Source organism: Chlorocebus sabaeus, chromosome 1 (assembly GCF_047675955.1).
Source record: "Chlorocebus sabaeus isolate Y175 chromosome 1, mChlSab1.0.hap1, whole genome shotgun sequence".
Classification (NCBI taxonomy): domain Eukaryota; kingdom Metazoa; phylum Chordata; class Mammalia; order Primates; family Cercopithecidae; genus Chlorocebus; species Chlorocebus sabaeus.
In genome coordinates this window covers 29,331,116-29,346,348 of record NC_132904.1, presented here as the reverse complement: position 1 = coordinate 29,346,348, position 15,233 = coordinate 29,331,116, and the positions used below count along the sequence as shown (strand labels likewise).

Genomic DNA, 15,233 nt, shown 5'->3' with positions numbered 1-15,233 from the left:
TCCTCTTCCTTGATGTGAAAACCTACCTTTGAGTCCACCAAAAACCCCACAGCTCTCCCTTCTAACCACATTTAATTAAAATTTCTACTGGGGTTTTATTTTTACCGTCTGCATTCTATAAACCTTCTGAGACCAGAGGGAGAGAAAAGGACATAGGAATCAGAGAGAGATACAGCTAGGCAGCTTGGGCTCCTCACCCATCCCTACTCACTGCCCCCTCATCTTGTGCTGTCTGAATCTCTGGTATTATGTCTAAACAGCACACAACATTCCTAACCACTGGAGGATCTGACCACTGGCTCCATGGGGCTGATGACACCGACAAGGCCAGGCAGGAACCATAAGACTGTGAGTCAGAGGGTTGCTTGCTGGGGCTCTTGGTGATTCTATCCCTCTCCTGAGCTTCTGACAGCCAACCAGTCACCAAGTGACCCTCGGTCCATCCTGGTTGCATCTCAACCTAGGTGACCTCAGTCTTCTCCTTCCTTCTCACAGCTGCTCCTGTTAACAGCATATTGACAGCTGGAGAGTCAAGGCCTTCATCACCCCCTGTTTGGGTACCAGGAGTGATAAAACTTTCAATAGATTTGCTAGAAATCTGATTTTTGATCATGTACCCTGGGGAGAGGTAAAAGAGTGAAAATGAATGTGTTGCTTTCTTTCCTTTCTCACCCTTTATTAAGCACAGTACCTCACACTGAGGCTTTTCATTCATCCTCCTCTACTTCCAGCACCCACTAAGAATATATATGAGCCCTTGACACATACCAGCTCATTACATTCTCATAACCACCCTTTGAAGTAGGTTATTTTCTTCATTTAGTAGATAAGGAAAGAGGGTAAATAAATTGCCCCAGGTAACACAGCTTTCAGGTGAAAAGAAAGATCAGAACTCAGCTTTTTAGGGACAAAGCCTTGCTCTTTTCAACACAATACATTGGTTCTTGAGAGTTCATGCCTCTGACTTTACAGATGAAGAAAGCAGCATTGGTGAGTAGAAACATCTAGGAATGAGGCTGCCCAAATTTGAATCCCAGCTCTACCAGTTCCTAGGTGGCCTTGAGAGAGTCACTAAACTTCCTAGTTTTCTCGTCTGTGAAATGTGGGTAATAATAGTACTTCTTCATGGTTGTGATGAGTATACAAAACCTAATAAAAGGAAAATGGTTAGGCCAGGCAGGGTGGTTCATGCCTGTAACCCAAGCATTTTTGGGAGACTGAAGCTGGAGGATCTCTTGAGCCCAGGAGTTTGACACCAGCCTGGACAGCATAGCGAGACCCTGTCTTTAAAAATATAAAAATTAGCTGGGCATAGTCCCACGTGCCTGTAGTCCCAATTACTCAGGAGGCTGAGGTGAAAGAATTGCATGTGCCTGGGAGGTCAAGGCTGCAATGAGTTGTGATCACACCACTGCACTCCAGCCTGGGTGACAGAGTGAGACCCTGTCTAAAAAAAAAATTAAAAATAAAAAAGGAAAGTGGCTAGCAGGGTGCTCAGTAAGCACTCAGTGTTACTATCATATTTAAGATCAACAATCATACTCTGAGTCATATCAGTAGTCTATTCAGAACAGAACTCTGCTTCCAATGGTGACACCAAAGGAAAGTTTAGGGGAGATATTATTATACTCTGAAATCACTGAAAATGGTTGATGAATAACCTGTTTCAGATAATAATAGCAAACACCTTCACAGCACTTTCTATATACCAGACACAGTTCTAGGTTGTTCATCTATATCATCTCATTTAATCATTACAACAACCCTATAGCATAGGGACAATTAACACTTCTGTCTTATAGATGAGAAAACTGAGGTTCAGAGGGGTTACATACTCACAAGTAGTAAGTAGCAGAGACAGAATTCAAATCCAAGTAGGCTGTTTCCAGAGTCAGACAGCATTAACCATCATGCTGGTCTGGCTCTCGGGTATGTCATTCATCATTCTGAATGGCAACAACAGCAATAAACTTACATGGAGAGCTTGCTCTGAGCCAGACACCATACTGAGTGCTTTCCGTGTGTTTCTCTGTGTTCTTTCATTTAGTCCTAACAATTGCATTACTATCTTGCATTTTATATATAAAGAAATCAAGGCACAGAAAGATTAAGTACCTTAATCAAGGTTACACAGTAAGTGGCGGAGCTGGGACTCAGTCTGTGTGCATCAGAAGCCCATGTTCTCATTTACAACACACTCTCCAGACCACCTGTATTGAAACTACCTGCGATGCTTGTTGAAAAGTCCTATTTCTGGACCACAGACCAGACCTCTTCCCTGAGAATCTCTGGAGGTGGGAGCTAAGTCTCTACCTTTCAAATAGGCATATTCCTTTAAGAATCACAGCCCTATGATGCTGCTTTTACTATTTCCAGGAGAATGTGTTACCAAGAAAGGCACCTTCCCTCCAGTCCATGTAAAGATGGACTTATCTAAAGATGAAGGATAATAACCCTGACTTCTTAGTGGCCTTGAAAGGGATTCTGACCTTCTGGGCTATACTCTGGACCCACATCCATGGAATCTGCCCCTCCTTTATGCTGCTGGACAACCATGGACAAGACAGCTTGCCACAGCATTTCCCCAAAGCTTCAAGAGGATAGAGGCACAGGGATGAGATTGTTGATGTCACTGAAGTTGAAAAAACACAATGAGCATACAGGACTTTTGAAGAAAAAAATGCATATTTATCAGACATTACTCTTATTCTCTGCAGAATAGAAAAAGACACAGATGGCAAGGGAGCGAAGGAGGCGAGATGTAATGTCTCCTCCAGGGGCCCACACATACATGGCCTTTTCAAGCAGTCTGTTCAGGTTTATATCATGGCATTCTGGGCTCCACCCACTTGCTTTTGCCTTTCCTGGTCCCTTTTCTCTAATCCCTCTTCCATTTATCTTGCCCCCTGCTGCTTTACTTTAAAAACAGAAATTCTACATCCATATCCAAAGGGAACAAAACCCAAACTCTAGGAGTTTGGAGGAGCCCCCAGTTGCCATTATCCTCAACAACTGTGGTGCTCGAAAACGTTGAAGGACAGCTGCTTCTGGATTATTTCAAATGTTGGAATACGAGCTGAATAGGTCTTATTTTTATTAGCACTGGTTACCGAAAAAAATAATTGAATAATGCATCTAAAAATACTTGGCAGCCAGGTGTGATGGCTCATGCCTGTAATCCTAGAGCTTTGGGAGGCTGAGGCGGGGAATGGCTTGAGGTCAGGAGTTTGAGACCAGCCTGGGCAACATAGCAAACCCAACCCCCAACACACCCCCGCCCCCAGTTTCTACAAAAAATTTAAAAATTAACTGGGCACAATGGTATACATCTGTGGTCCCAGCTACTTAGGAGGCTGAGGTGGGAGGATCACTTGAGCCCAGGAGGTCAAGGCTGCAGTGAACCATGATTGTGCCACTGCGCTTCAGCCTGGGTGACAGAGCAAGATCCAGTCTCAAAAACAGATAAATAAAACTTGGCAATACAATTCAGCAAATATTATATCAATCAAAGCACTAGAATGACTACATTAAAAACAATGAAATATAAGCTACAGCCTAAAAATCCAATCTCGTTTTCCCAAGACCTAAGAATTTTACAACCTATCCCACCTGTTCCCAGTCTTGCACACTTTAAAATCTTTCTGAGTCAGAGTGCATTAGGACTCCAGCAGGGGTCTTGATCTGCCATGGTTTACCTCTTTGCCAAAAGCTTCCAGAATTACTGTTACTGTCCTCCTATCCAGATTCCCCTATGCAAAGCCAAAGCCAGATTTTCTGTCTACCAAAGGCAGCTGGCCAACAACAGATGTCAAGTGTAGAAAAACGTTGAGCCAGGGTGATGCATTTGTAATGGTATGTCCAATGGGTCCCGAAGTCCTGAGCTGACAGCAGCTTTAGGCAGGCTAGTCCTTATTATAGTTACCTCCCCCAGCTCTGCAAGCTAGAACAAGATCAAAGGAAACTTCTTTTTGCCTGAGGATTCCTGGCTGGCTCTAAACTTGAATTATAACAGGTGGATGGTCATGAGCAATGTCTCATCTGCAGACTTTTAAGGGGGCCTCAGTGTTTGGGGTGGAACATCATTAGCCCAGAACCACCTGTTCTATAAGATATTATCCCTCACGTGCCTACAAGAACCTGCCACCAGCCCTATTTCCAACACAAAGAAATGAAGCCATGGCATATGAAAGGCATTTCTCCTCAGGCTGGAAGGTGGATGCATATTAAAACCAAGGAGAGAGAGCAAGTGTCAACAGATAGATGTATGACAAGTCTTTTGGGATTCTTTTTTTCTCTCTCTCTGACAGTCACAGATGCGTAGAATGGGACTTTGGCCTGAAAAAGGGAGCCTCAAGAGGATCATGTAAGTTTCATCAAACTATAGATGAAAACACCTGGTATCATTCCTTCTCAATTCCTTGTGAAACTTGTGTAAGTGGGAACAGTATGAGAAGGAAGGGGAAAGAGTATGTGACAACTTTAATTTCTCAAGTTTTCCCATTTTGCCAGGCACTACGCTAAGTATGCTAAATGGATTATCTCATTTAATACCTGCGGTCAACCTATGATATAGACACAATTATCCTCAGTCTGCAGATTGGAAGGTGATAGGGTCAGTGAGGGGAAGTAACTTGCTGAATAAAACTAGCCATAAATGACAGAGCCAGGATTCAAACCCTGATCAGTGTTTCAAACCACAATGCTTTATACCCCATGCATGTGCACATACATACATACACACACAGAAACATGCACCTCTTATGCCTACTTTTATTCTTCTGCGTGCATGCACATGTAAACGTATATCCATTCCAAGAAATATGTATCAAAAATGAATTGGATATATATTCAGTGGGGGCTGAGAAGATCATAGCTTCCCAAAATCCACCTAGGTAAGATGCCCTTTAAAGGAGCAGCTGGTTTCATTCCTCATCCATTGTCACTGCAGTCATCCTGTCTGAAACAAGTCCGGGCAGAGAGAGAAGGCACACAATGCTAGGGCCAAGGGAAAAACTGTGTTGCGTGACAACAAGAACAATATTTAGCAAAGGCAGGAATAAAGAAGGTCCCACAAACAACAAACAAGGGGTCAACAAACAGCTCAAACCCATATGCTGTCTCTGTGGGATACAGCCCCAGTGTAAACAGACAGACCACTTTCAGGTTGTGCAAATCAGGGTCACAGTGACTGGGCTCTACCAGAACTGGCAAACACAAGAGTAATTTTGACCACAAATTGGACCACAATTCTTACTTTACATTGTAGTCAAATGTTTGGTAGTCAATGATGATCTGATAAAATATCAATCAGGTAGAAACAGTGACAAAGCAGGGGGCAGCTCAAACAAATAATCGCAAGGGACTGAAGAAGACTCTGGGGGAGGGGACGGGAAAAAAGAGGCGGTGGAGGGGAGTGATTAAACCCTAGATTCAATGTCCCAGGGATTAGAATGATGCTCAAATATTCTCTGTAGACTGATGATAATTGTATCTGACATGATACATCTAGCTGGGAAGTCAAGTCACAGCTCTTCTCACTCCCCCAGACTGCCACATCATCAGGCGTGCTAATAAATGAGATTCACACCTCAGTTTGCCAAGTGATCCCAGACCACTCATATTACTACAAGCACCTGGAGTACAGGAAATGAGTTTTCTCCACAGCCCAAATCGATTAGTGCTGGCGAGAACCTTTCTTATAGGAACATGGATGTGCCATCATCTCCATGGCCCTTTCAATATCTCAGCAAATGTTAAGTGATGAGGACATCAGACTTCCTACCCATACCTCAGCAAAAGTCTGAAGAGAGGCCCATGATTCTTAGACTTTCAAAGCCCCTTCTTACCCTTTCCTCTGTAATGGTGAGATATTCTTCCACATTTTATGCCTTATGGGCAAGAGATCAGAGTTTTCCAAACTATTTCATGAAGTACTAATTCCGCTGGATGGCATAAGGTAAAAAGACAAAAAGAGGCTCTGTGGCCAAACAACTTTGTGAAATGTTTCATTGTAAAAATGAATTACAGCTTTCTTTACTGCAGGACTCTGCAGAGTCTACAATCTTCAAATCCCCCAGACTTATTTCATCATAACATCCTGGATTCTGTTTACTTTTGCTGACTATCTCCCAGGATTAGCATTTCCTGAAACCCACTTTGGGAAATGCCAAGTTGAACCATAAGTTCTCTCAGTAGATTGCAAGTGCCTTCAGAAAAAGGACTTTGTTCTATTCATCTTGATATACCCAACACCTATAACCATGCCTGGCACCTGATAGGGGCTTGATAAGGATTACTGAATAAACACATGAATATGGACATGGGAGCATGTGTGATTCCCAGCGTCAAGGCTATTTGCGACAAAGACTGATGTTAGAATCTTCTCTTGCTGTGACTTTTCAGAGTCTATTGTATAGAAAGAGGAATCCACTGGGTCCATTAGTGAATATTTTTGTTGACTGCAATTTGTATCTCATTTCCATGAGGGCTTGAGATACTTACCCATTGCGTTCTACCAGTGGATTGGCCAGAGAATCAGGCTTGCCCAAAAGGGAGGCTGAACACCATTGAGAAGCAGGCAGTTAACCCCCTGGGAGGCAAAAAGCCAGAACAAAAAGTGTTGTAAAAAGGATTTTTTACCACCAGCCATGTCCTCCCTTCTGCCTTGTATCCAAGTAAGCAAAGGTAGGTTGAAAATTATAGGAGTCGATGATACCAGGTAGAAGCTAAGCCCAGGCACCTTGTCCTAGGACATTTCAGGTGTTCTCCATCATTCTCGTTAACTTCTAAGGAGGGATCCCATGGTGGATGCAAAAGTCTAAAGGGAAGCCCATGTTTCTTAGACTTTCAAATTCCCTTCTTACTCTTTCCTCTTTAATGGTGAGATATTATTCCATGTCTTATGCCTTACAGACGAGAGATCAGAGTTTTCCAAACTGTATTCCATGGAGCACTAATTCTGCTGTATAGTATAAGGAAAAAAGACAAAATGAGGCTCTGTGGTCAAACAACTTGAGGTGATCAGAGAATTAACTGATCACCTCAAGTTGTTTGACCACAGAGCCTCTTTTTGTCTTTTTCCCTTATACCATCCAGTGGAATTATAAAGTAAATAGAAGTGCAACTGGATTTGAAAAACATTGACGCTTTAGTTTCTTGGAATCATCAAACAATTCATTTGATTTCAAGCAAACCAACCCAACATCCCCTCTCCATCCAGTGGTTTTTCATTAAGCCAGCTGGAATTTTTTTCAACCCACCATAAATTCAGTGTGTGAGGACAATTGCTGTGTCTCCCCTGAGCTACAGTTAGCTAAATGTGTTCCTCACTCTGTTCTGGCAGCAACAGCCTGGTTTTCCAATCAAGTCAACTGACCAGACTTCTACTTACAGGGATGCTTGCTGCCAAACCACTAATTCAACCCTCTGAGACAGCCAGAACTTCAGAGAAGGCGATGATAAAGATGCCCAGACTGCAAAAATAAAGGCATTTATCCAACACCAGGGACAGAAGAGTGACAGAAATAGTCTTCATAGCTGCTCAGCCAAGGGGGCCACTTCCTTAAATAACTGATATAAGATCCAGGACATTGGTATCTGGTAGATAGTAGATCCTCATTCAAAGTTGAGATTAATTGGTTAAAACCCATCTTAGGATTAGAGTAAAAGGGATTGAGTCTCCATCCCCTGCAATATTCATCAACTATTTTTGCCAAAAAAGAAGGGAGAAAAGTGCTCCCCCTTATTCATTCCAGGGCTGCTCCTCCCATCCCATGGCTTAAGAGTTACACAGAACACATCCATAAAGGAGCAGACGTACACAATGTCAGGGCCACGCTGGAAATAAATGGTCTCATTCGCAATTCCATTCCTCTGCAAACAGACACATGATTTGGATGATAAAAATTTACCATGGGACAAAGAAACTCTCACCTCTCATATCTACTGAGAGCAAGGTACATGACACCGTGGACAACTATCCCAGAAACTGGTTGGACTTTCGGTCTACCTGGCACCCCTGTTTCCCCTGGCTCCTCTTGGGTTCCATGTGGTGCTACTGGGGCTGCTGATGCCTCTGTTTTTTCCTGCATCCACTCCACCTCCACAGAGGTGAGCACATGACTTGATGCAGGCCAATCTGGGCACTTGGGATGTTCCAGGGATAATCAGACTCCTTTACTAACACCATGACTTTTTATCATTTGGCCAAAATACAGCCAGCAGATCTGCCACCGTTGGACCTACTGCTTACTGTAGTTGTGTTGTGTCGTATTTCAGGGCATGCCTTATGGAGTCAGACTGGATTCAAAAACACGGATATCCAGTTATATGACCCGGGCAGGTACTGAAACCCTTTGCCTAAGCTCCTTTGTATGTGAAGTGGGGCAAACAACAATAGTACTTACCTCCTAGGTTTGTGGTGAGGACTAAGTAAATATATAAAAAGCATATAGGGGAGTGCCTAGTGTTTACCACAAACTCAATAAATCATTTGGATAGCCAAACTTGGGATTCATTTCCTTAGGTATGCTAGGATGGAAGCCTCTTCAAAGGTGTTTCCACCATTGATGATTCTATCATCAAGGGTAAAGATGCCCTGATGTGCAACCCCTACTTACTCCACTCTCAACCCACATGAGCTCTTAGTCTGTCTCACAGACAATTACAACCAAGAAAAAGGGGTAGAGTTGAGTAGGGGTAGCAGTCACACTGATTCAGAGAGGAATATCTCCAGCCAACTCCAATTCTCTGCCTTCCTTGAGTGGTTCTGTTTATAGGTATGAGATCTGGTGTGTCCTGAATTTTTTACTACTTTCTCTTCATTTTAATCTAAAGCTCTCGCCCAGGTGTTGAGATGACTGACAAACAGAATTCCTTAAACATAGACCAGGCTTGGAATCTGATAGAGTTTCTGCCACTGATCTGGTAGCTTTCAGTTTTCCAGCTGGCCTCTGGGTTCTCTGTCCTGGAATTCAGGAACTGGAAAATGTAAACATTGCATTTCCCTCGTCTTTAAAATAAGAGGGGAGGGAGGCTGGGCTCTTGTTACTTTCAAATATCCACAAAGTGAGGATGACAGCTCCTCCCCCATGAGGGGGGAATAGGGCACAACCTTCCCTCATTTATCATGGAAATGACGCTTTTCTCAATTTACTTACACCCCAAATCAACTGCAGCTTCTACAGCTGATCTCAGGGGAGGCAGGTAGAGAAGTTTTCTTTTGCATCAGGATTGGCCACCCCAGTGGGGCAGATGGAAATAATTTTCAGACTTAAGACCTGTCATTAGGTCCCAGGCACCATTATCTTGGCCATTTCTGTCTAGCCAGTATAACCCAGACGTGGATAAGATTAAGTCAAACTCATGGTCTATGCCAGTGGCATTCTAAAGCCCTCCCCAAGACTTCTGCATATTCCTGAGGGACTTACACACTCTAGGTCACCTCTGCTTCTGGGCTCCTATGTCTAAGGTACTTTGTTCACAGGTAATTGACCCAGATATAACACCCAGCCCTGTGTTCAGTTTCCACTGAAAGCTCATGTTCAAGGGCATTTATGAAAGTAAAACATTTTACCAATGAGTTAGAGGTCACAGAGATAGGTAAGATTATGTTCCATGAAATATACAGATTAAAATATGTTAGACACCGATAAAGTCTGATGTACCAGATGCTCTGAGAAATCCTGTTGGCCAATTAGTCCTCAGCAGCTTAACTCCCTTGTTTCCCTCCATTCACCGTCCAGCCTTTCACCTTCTCCCTCTCATTCCCCCTTCCTGTCCCATCCCTCTCAGAAATGGGAGGTCAGAACTTCAAATGCTAGTAGGGATTAGCAGGTATCAAACATATGGGTTGAGAAGTGGGGTGTCAGACCCTAGAGAGGATCCGGCCTAACTCAAGACATTCAGGTTCAAAACACTCTGAAGCACTTGTGTCCTACTAAATACCTTCTGCAGGTCTTTTGGCTCCAAAGGCTGCCAGTTTGTGGTCTATCAGCATAGTCTCCCTCTTTGCCACAGCCAGCCAAGACACAGCAACAATGCCACTAAAACAGGAGCTAGCAAGGGCTCTCTCTCCCCTGCTTCATGTGCGTCCTGAAACCTTAACAAAGTTACATGTCCGTCAGCATAATCAGTCCATATGCTGGACGTGTGAATGTAAGTCCTCCAGGTAACGGGAGAACTTGGGTTCAGAAACTAGACAGCCTGAGCTCACCCTGGGCTCAACTAATCTGCTAGTGTAGTCGTTTATTTTTTTATTGTGGAAAAATACATATAACAAAAAATTACCTTTCAAATAGTTTTTTTGTTTGGTTGGTTGGCTGGGTTTTTTGTTTGTTTGTTTGTTTGAGACAGAGTCTCACTCTGTTGCCCAGGCTGGAGAGCAGTGGTACAATCTTGGCTCACTGCAAGCTCCACCTCCCGGGTTCATGCCATTCTCCTGCCTCAGCCTCCCGCGTAGCTGGGACTACAAGTGCCCACCACCACGCCCAGCTAATTTTTTGTATTTTTAGTAGAGACAGGGTTTCACACTGTGTCAGCCAGGATGGTCTTGATCTCCTGACCTCACCCACCCGCCTTGGCCTCCCAAAGTGCTGGGATTACAGGCATGAGCCACCACGCTCGGCCTCAAATCGTTTTTAAGTGCATGGTTCAGTGGCATAAGTACCTTCATACTATTGTGCAACCATCACCACCATCTGTCTCCAGAACTTTTCACTATTCCACATTGAAACTCTGTACCCACTAAATAATAACTCCCATTCCACCTTCTCCTGGCCCCCGGCAATTACCATCCCACTTTCTGTCTACATGAATTTGACTATTCTAAGTACCTCACGTAAGTGGAATCACAGAACATTTGTCTTTTTGTGTCTGGCTTCTTTCACTTAGCATAAGGTCTTAAAGTTCATCTGTGTTATAGCATGTATCAGAATATCCTTTATTTTTAAGGCGGAATAATATTCCATTGTAGGTGTAAACTACAATCCTGTTTACCAATGGACATTTGGGTGGTTTCCACCTTTTGGCTATTGGGAATAATGCTGCTATGAACGTTGATGTAAAAATATCTAATCAAGTCCCTGCTTTCAATTCTTTTGTGTATATACCCAGAAATTGAATTGCTAGATCAAATGGTAATTCTATGTTCAATTTTTGGGGGAACCATGCCTGTGTATCCTTAAACCTCTGTGTATCATAGAACCTCTCTGAACCTCATCTGTAAGACAGGGATAATAATAGCAATGCCATTTCAGGGTGGTCTGAGAATTAATGCACATAAAGCCTTTGGCTCAAAGACTGGACACATTCATAAATGTTCACTAAGTGTTTGCTTGATGTTTAATCTCTTCATCTTCTGAATTGAGGGACTCATACTAAAATAATCTCTAAAGTCACTCTCAGCTCCTAAACTCCATGATCCCATCATTAAATTATTTTCCTCTTGGGGATGCCAGGAGCTCTCAGAGTATATATTAGGGGAACACCCTCTTCATGATCCCCACAAAAATCCACCCCTGCCAAGAAGGCCCAATTTTCCTAGCTTTCTCCTGGGAATTTGCCAACACATCCCAGTGTAATCTAACATCTAATTTTTCTTGACACGCCTCCGTTGCTTTCTTTCCACGTTTCCTTTCTTAGCTGGCTTTGCCTGCCCACTGAATATCTGCACTTCAAATTATCTTCCCTGGTTGCATTTATGTTCATTCCCCACAAGTTAGTGTCTTTTGGAAGCAACACTTATGAAGTTCTCCAGATTAAGTTTTCATTCCCAAGAGTCCCATATTTTAAATGAGGTTTTCCTCTTCGGCAGAATCACACTGGCAGAGCTACTGCAATTTGGTGAAGTCAGTGGAGTTGGGCTTCTCCCCCGCTTCTGTTTATGTTGGGTTATCACTTGGCCTCGTGTTTGGATTCTCATCCTCCCAACATGTGTCACATGCCGGTGAGCAACAACGCTCTCCCGTACCATCCCCATGGATGTTTACAATTCAGCAAATACTCTTTTTAGAAAAGTTAATTAGAGGAAATATGCTTCCAAGTTTTTCTTGACTGGGGCCAGATTCAGCATCCCAGCAAGGAGTGGCCGCCCTTCACTGCTTGAAGAAATATTTTCCTTCTCCACGCGATTCCTCTGTCTTCCCTCGAAATGTGAGTAAAACATTCAACAACTAAAATATCCTCGCTAAATACATGAAGCTGCGCTCTGGTTCAGGCAGCAGTTTAGCCACCAACAAACTGTGCATCCTCCCTGAAGCTTTTTCACAGCCAAAGGTAAAAGAGGTTCTCAGGTCAGAAATAAATGGATTTTTCAGATTCTGGGCTAGGAAAAAGAGGCAGCTCAGGTGTTTTTATTTTTATTTTTTTTAAAACTTTTATGACTTTGAAGAGCCTCACCTGCCACGTAATAAAAAAAGGAAGCAGGGGAACACTGATGTAACCCTGAGGAATCGAATCCACTGAGCCCTGGCACTCTGAGAAGAACCAGGTCCTTTGGAGCTGGTCCACCGACACCATGCCCAAAGGCGAAGATGAAGTAGGGAGGTGCCTTAATGCAAAGTCACCCACTTACCCTTGGTGTAAGGATTGCCAGCCCTTATGAAGGGCTCCTTCTTCCTTTATTATTGTCTTTGGGCTGCTCCAGACACCATGGAGGCAAAATTCAAATGAAACACTCACCATCTTTATTGTAAATCATTAAGCAACATCCTACCTGGGCAGGCAGGCTCTAGGTAGATGGAAAGTTTGACCAAAATGAAGGGCAGGGGGGTTTGTGTATCTCAGTTTTTTTGCTGATCATGAAGGGATGTGCCCATGGCTGAGTTTCCCTTCTATACAGGCTATTGCATTTAGCATCCTCCCCATCCCACCTGGCCTGTTTCATTCTCAGGAACTTGCCAGCTACTTGCGGCGGCAGAGCACCCAGCTCTCAGGTAGAGTTCAGGTGACAGGTAACCAGCACAGAAGGGAAGCAGTGAAGCCTCACACATAGCTTGCCCCTATTCAGAGCTGCCCCATTTAGTCATATCTGTACATCTCAGCCTGCCCTCACCTCATGAGGTCTCACCTTACCCCTGGGCTACAGAAGGACAGATGTTCCTATGACGTTCCCACTTCTCTGCCTACCAGCAAGCGGGCTGTTATAAGACAAGCCTGCCATTCCCTCGCTTCTGCCCTTAGCTGGATCTCCATGTCATGTACCAGCCTCATTTGTCCCCAGAAGCCCATTTGACCTGGGGATTATGGCTTAGAAAATGACATATGAAAACCAAAGAAGCCAGAGCTCCTTCAAAACAAACCCTGTGCATCCCCAGAAACAATCTGCACTTTTAACCTTGGCTTTTTTCTTCTTTCTCACTCTCATCAGAAAGGGAGTGTGTCTACATATGCTGAGTGAGTCAATCTCCTGTGCTTGGATATGCTCTGAAGGGGTATGGCTGTAGGATTTCGTGAAGCAACATTCACCAGAACACCAAGCAAGCCCTGCTTGCTTGCTTGATTGCTTTTCTTTCTTTCCTTTCTTTTCTTTCTTTCTCTCTCTCTCTCCCCCCTTCCTTCCTTCCTTCATTCTCTCTCTTTCCTTTTCTTTTTTTCTTTTTTGTTTTCTTTCCCTCTCTTCCTTCTTTCCTGCTCACCTCTGAGGGAGCCCTTTCCAAGGGAAACTTAGCTTTTGCAAGTCAGAGCGGGCAACTCAGAATTGATTCCCTAAGGCAATTTGGTACTTTTAAAATGATAAAAAGAGCAAATAAAATAGGAGCTGGTCCGCTTTCCTGAGACAGTTCAGGCCCACGATTTGGGATGACAAAACACGTCACAGTCTCAGGGAGGGCCACAGGAGCTCCAGCACCATCAGCCAAGTCCCCAAGATTATCACTGGAAAAGCACCCCCTTCCAACCCCCCCACCCCAAACACACACACACCACACCTCCTGAGACTCCCAGTCCTGCACCCAGGCAGACCCCAGGAGGAAAATGCTCCCTCCTAGGGTGTCCCGGACGCTACTCACAGTACCTCTTGGCAAGGACGAGATGAGAAGGAGCTGAAGAAAAGTGAGCCCCAACTGCGTCCAGCAACCCAGCTCCATCCTTGCCGCGGCTGGTGCCCGAGCGTCTGCTGAGGAGGGAGAGGAGGGACCTAGGGACGCCGGGGGCAGGCGGCTTTTACAGGGACCTCCCCGAGCCCCAGCTGAGCGGGAGCTCGGGTTTCAGCTCGCCAGGCTCTCCCATCTTCATCTGAGGGGAACCACCTTCAGCCAGAGCGACGTCAGCCCAAACCTCTCCTCTCTGCTGCCTTAACCCTTGCGGGGCCCCGGGAGGTGTGGCCATTCCTGAAGCCCGGGGACGGCGGCTGCGAAGGAAGGTGCGGAGCAGGGAGGCCAGTCCAGGTCCAGGTGGGCTCCCAGTGTTGGATGCTGGGAGGAGGGGCCGCAGGACCCTGGGTGGGAGCTAAGGTACACAGGGCTGCGGGGCGCTCAGGTGAGGCCGGGAGGTCTTCCTACGCGAGGCTGAGACGGGAGCTGGCTGTGCCCGCTCTGACTGCACACGGGGAGCCTGATTAAAAGCCTGGCCTAAAGAGAAGGAGGAGTTGGTGATGGGAGGAGAAAGGGAGCCTTCCTCCACTCCGCACTCAACACCCCTCATTTATCTCCTTTCCTCTCCGTTTGCTCCAGGTGATCACAGTTTGGAAAGCTTATCTATAGGCTACTGGAAAAAGTTTTCCTCTTCCTGTGATCCATGGTGAATTCAGCAACATGAACAGCCCCTGCACACACGCCAGGCAGGGATGGAGAAGAACACATAAGAACCCTCACTGCCTCCACCGAGAGGGCTCAGCTTAGGTACAAGATAGCAAGTGACATCTCGAAGTGAGGAAGAAGGATGTTTTATAAGATAATAGGTTACATTTTTTATAAACTCCGTGCCAGGTACCTTACATGTACTCAACTATTCGTCACAATAAACCTAGCCTCTGTATTTTCCAATTAGAGAAATGGAACCATTGAGGATTCAATAACTCATCCAAGGCCACACAGTTAGTGAGGGGCAGAGCCAGAGTTTGAACCCAGGCAGCTTAGGTCCACAGGCTGTAGTCTTAGCCACTAGGCTATCGAGCTTCTTAGGATGCTACATATGCAGAATTATATTTCACCATTTGAAATGGCTTGGCTGTGTCCCCACCCAAACCTCATCTTGACTTGTGGTTCCCATTATCCCCACGTGTCATGGGAAGGACC

At 44.8% G+C, this 15,233-nt stretch overlaps 1 protein-coding gene across 2 annotated transcripts in view; it reads right to left on the bottom strand.

The window, feature by feature from the left end:
* The window catches only part of PAMR1 (peptidase domain containing associated with muscle regeneration 1), a 97,580-nt gene extending 83,087 nt beyond the window's left edge, over nucleotides 1–14,493 (bottom strand). The window contains exon 1 of one of the 2 annotated variants that reach the window (XM_037999516.2): nucleotides 14,012–14,493. In XM_037999516.2, coding sequence (XP_037855444.1) covers nucleotides 14,012–14,084 — 73 coding nt within the window. In that variant the 5' untranslated portion in view covers nucleotides 14,085–14,493. The remainder of the gene's footprint in view (nucleotides 1–14,011) is intronic. The other variant, XM_037999517.2, reaches the window with a different exon arrangement.
* Nucleotides 14,494–15,233: the final 740 nt, after the last annotated feature.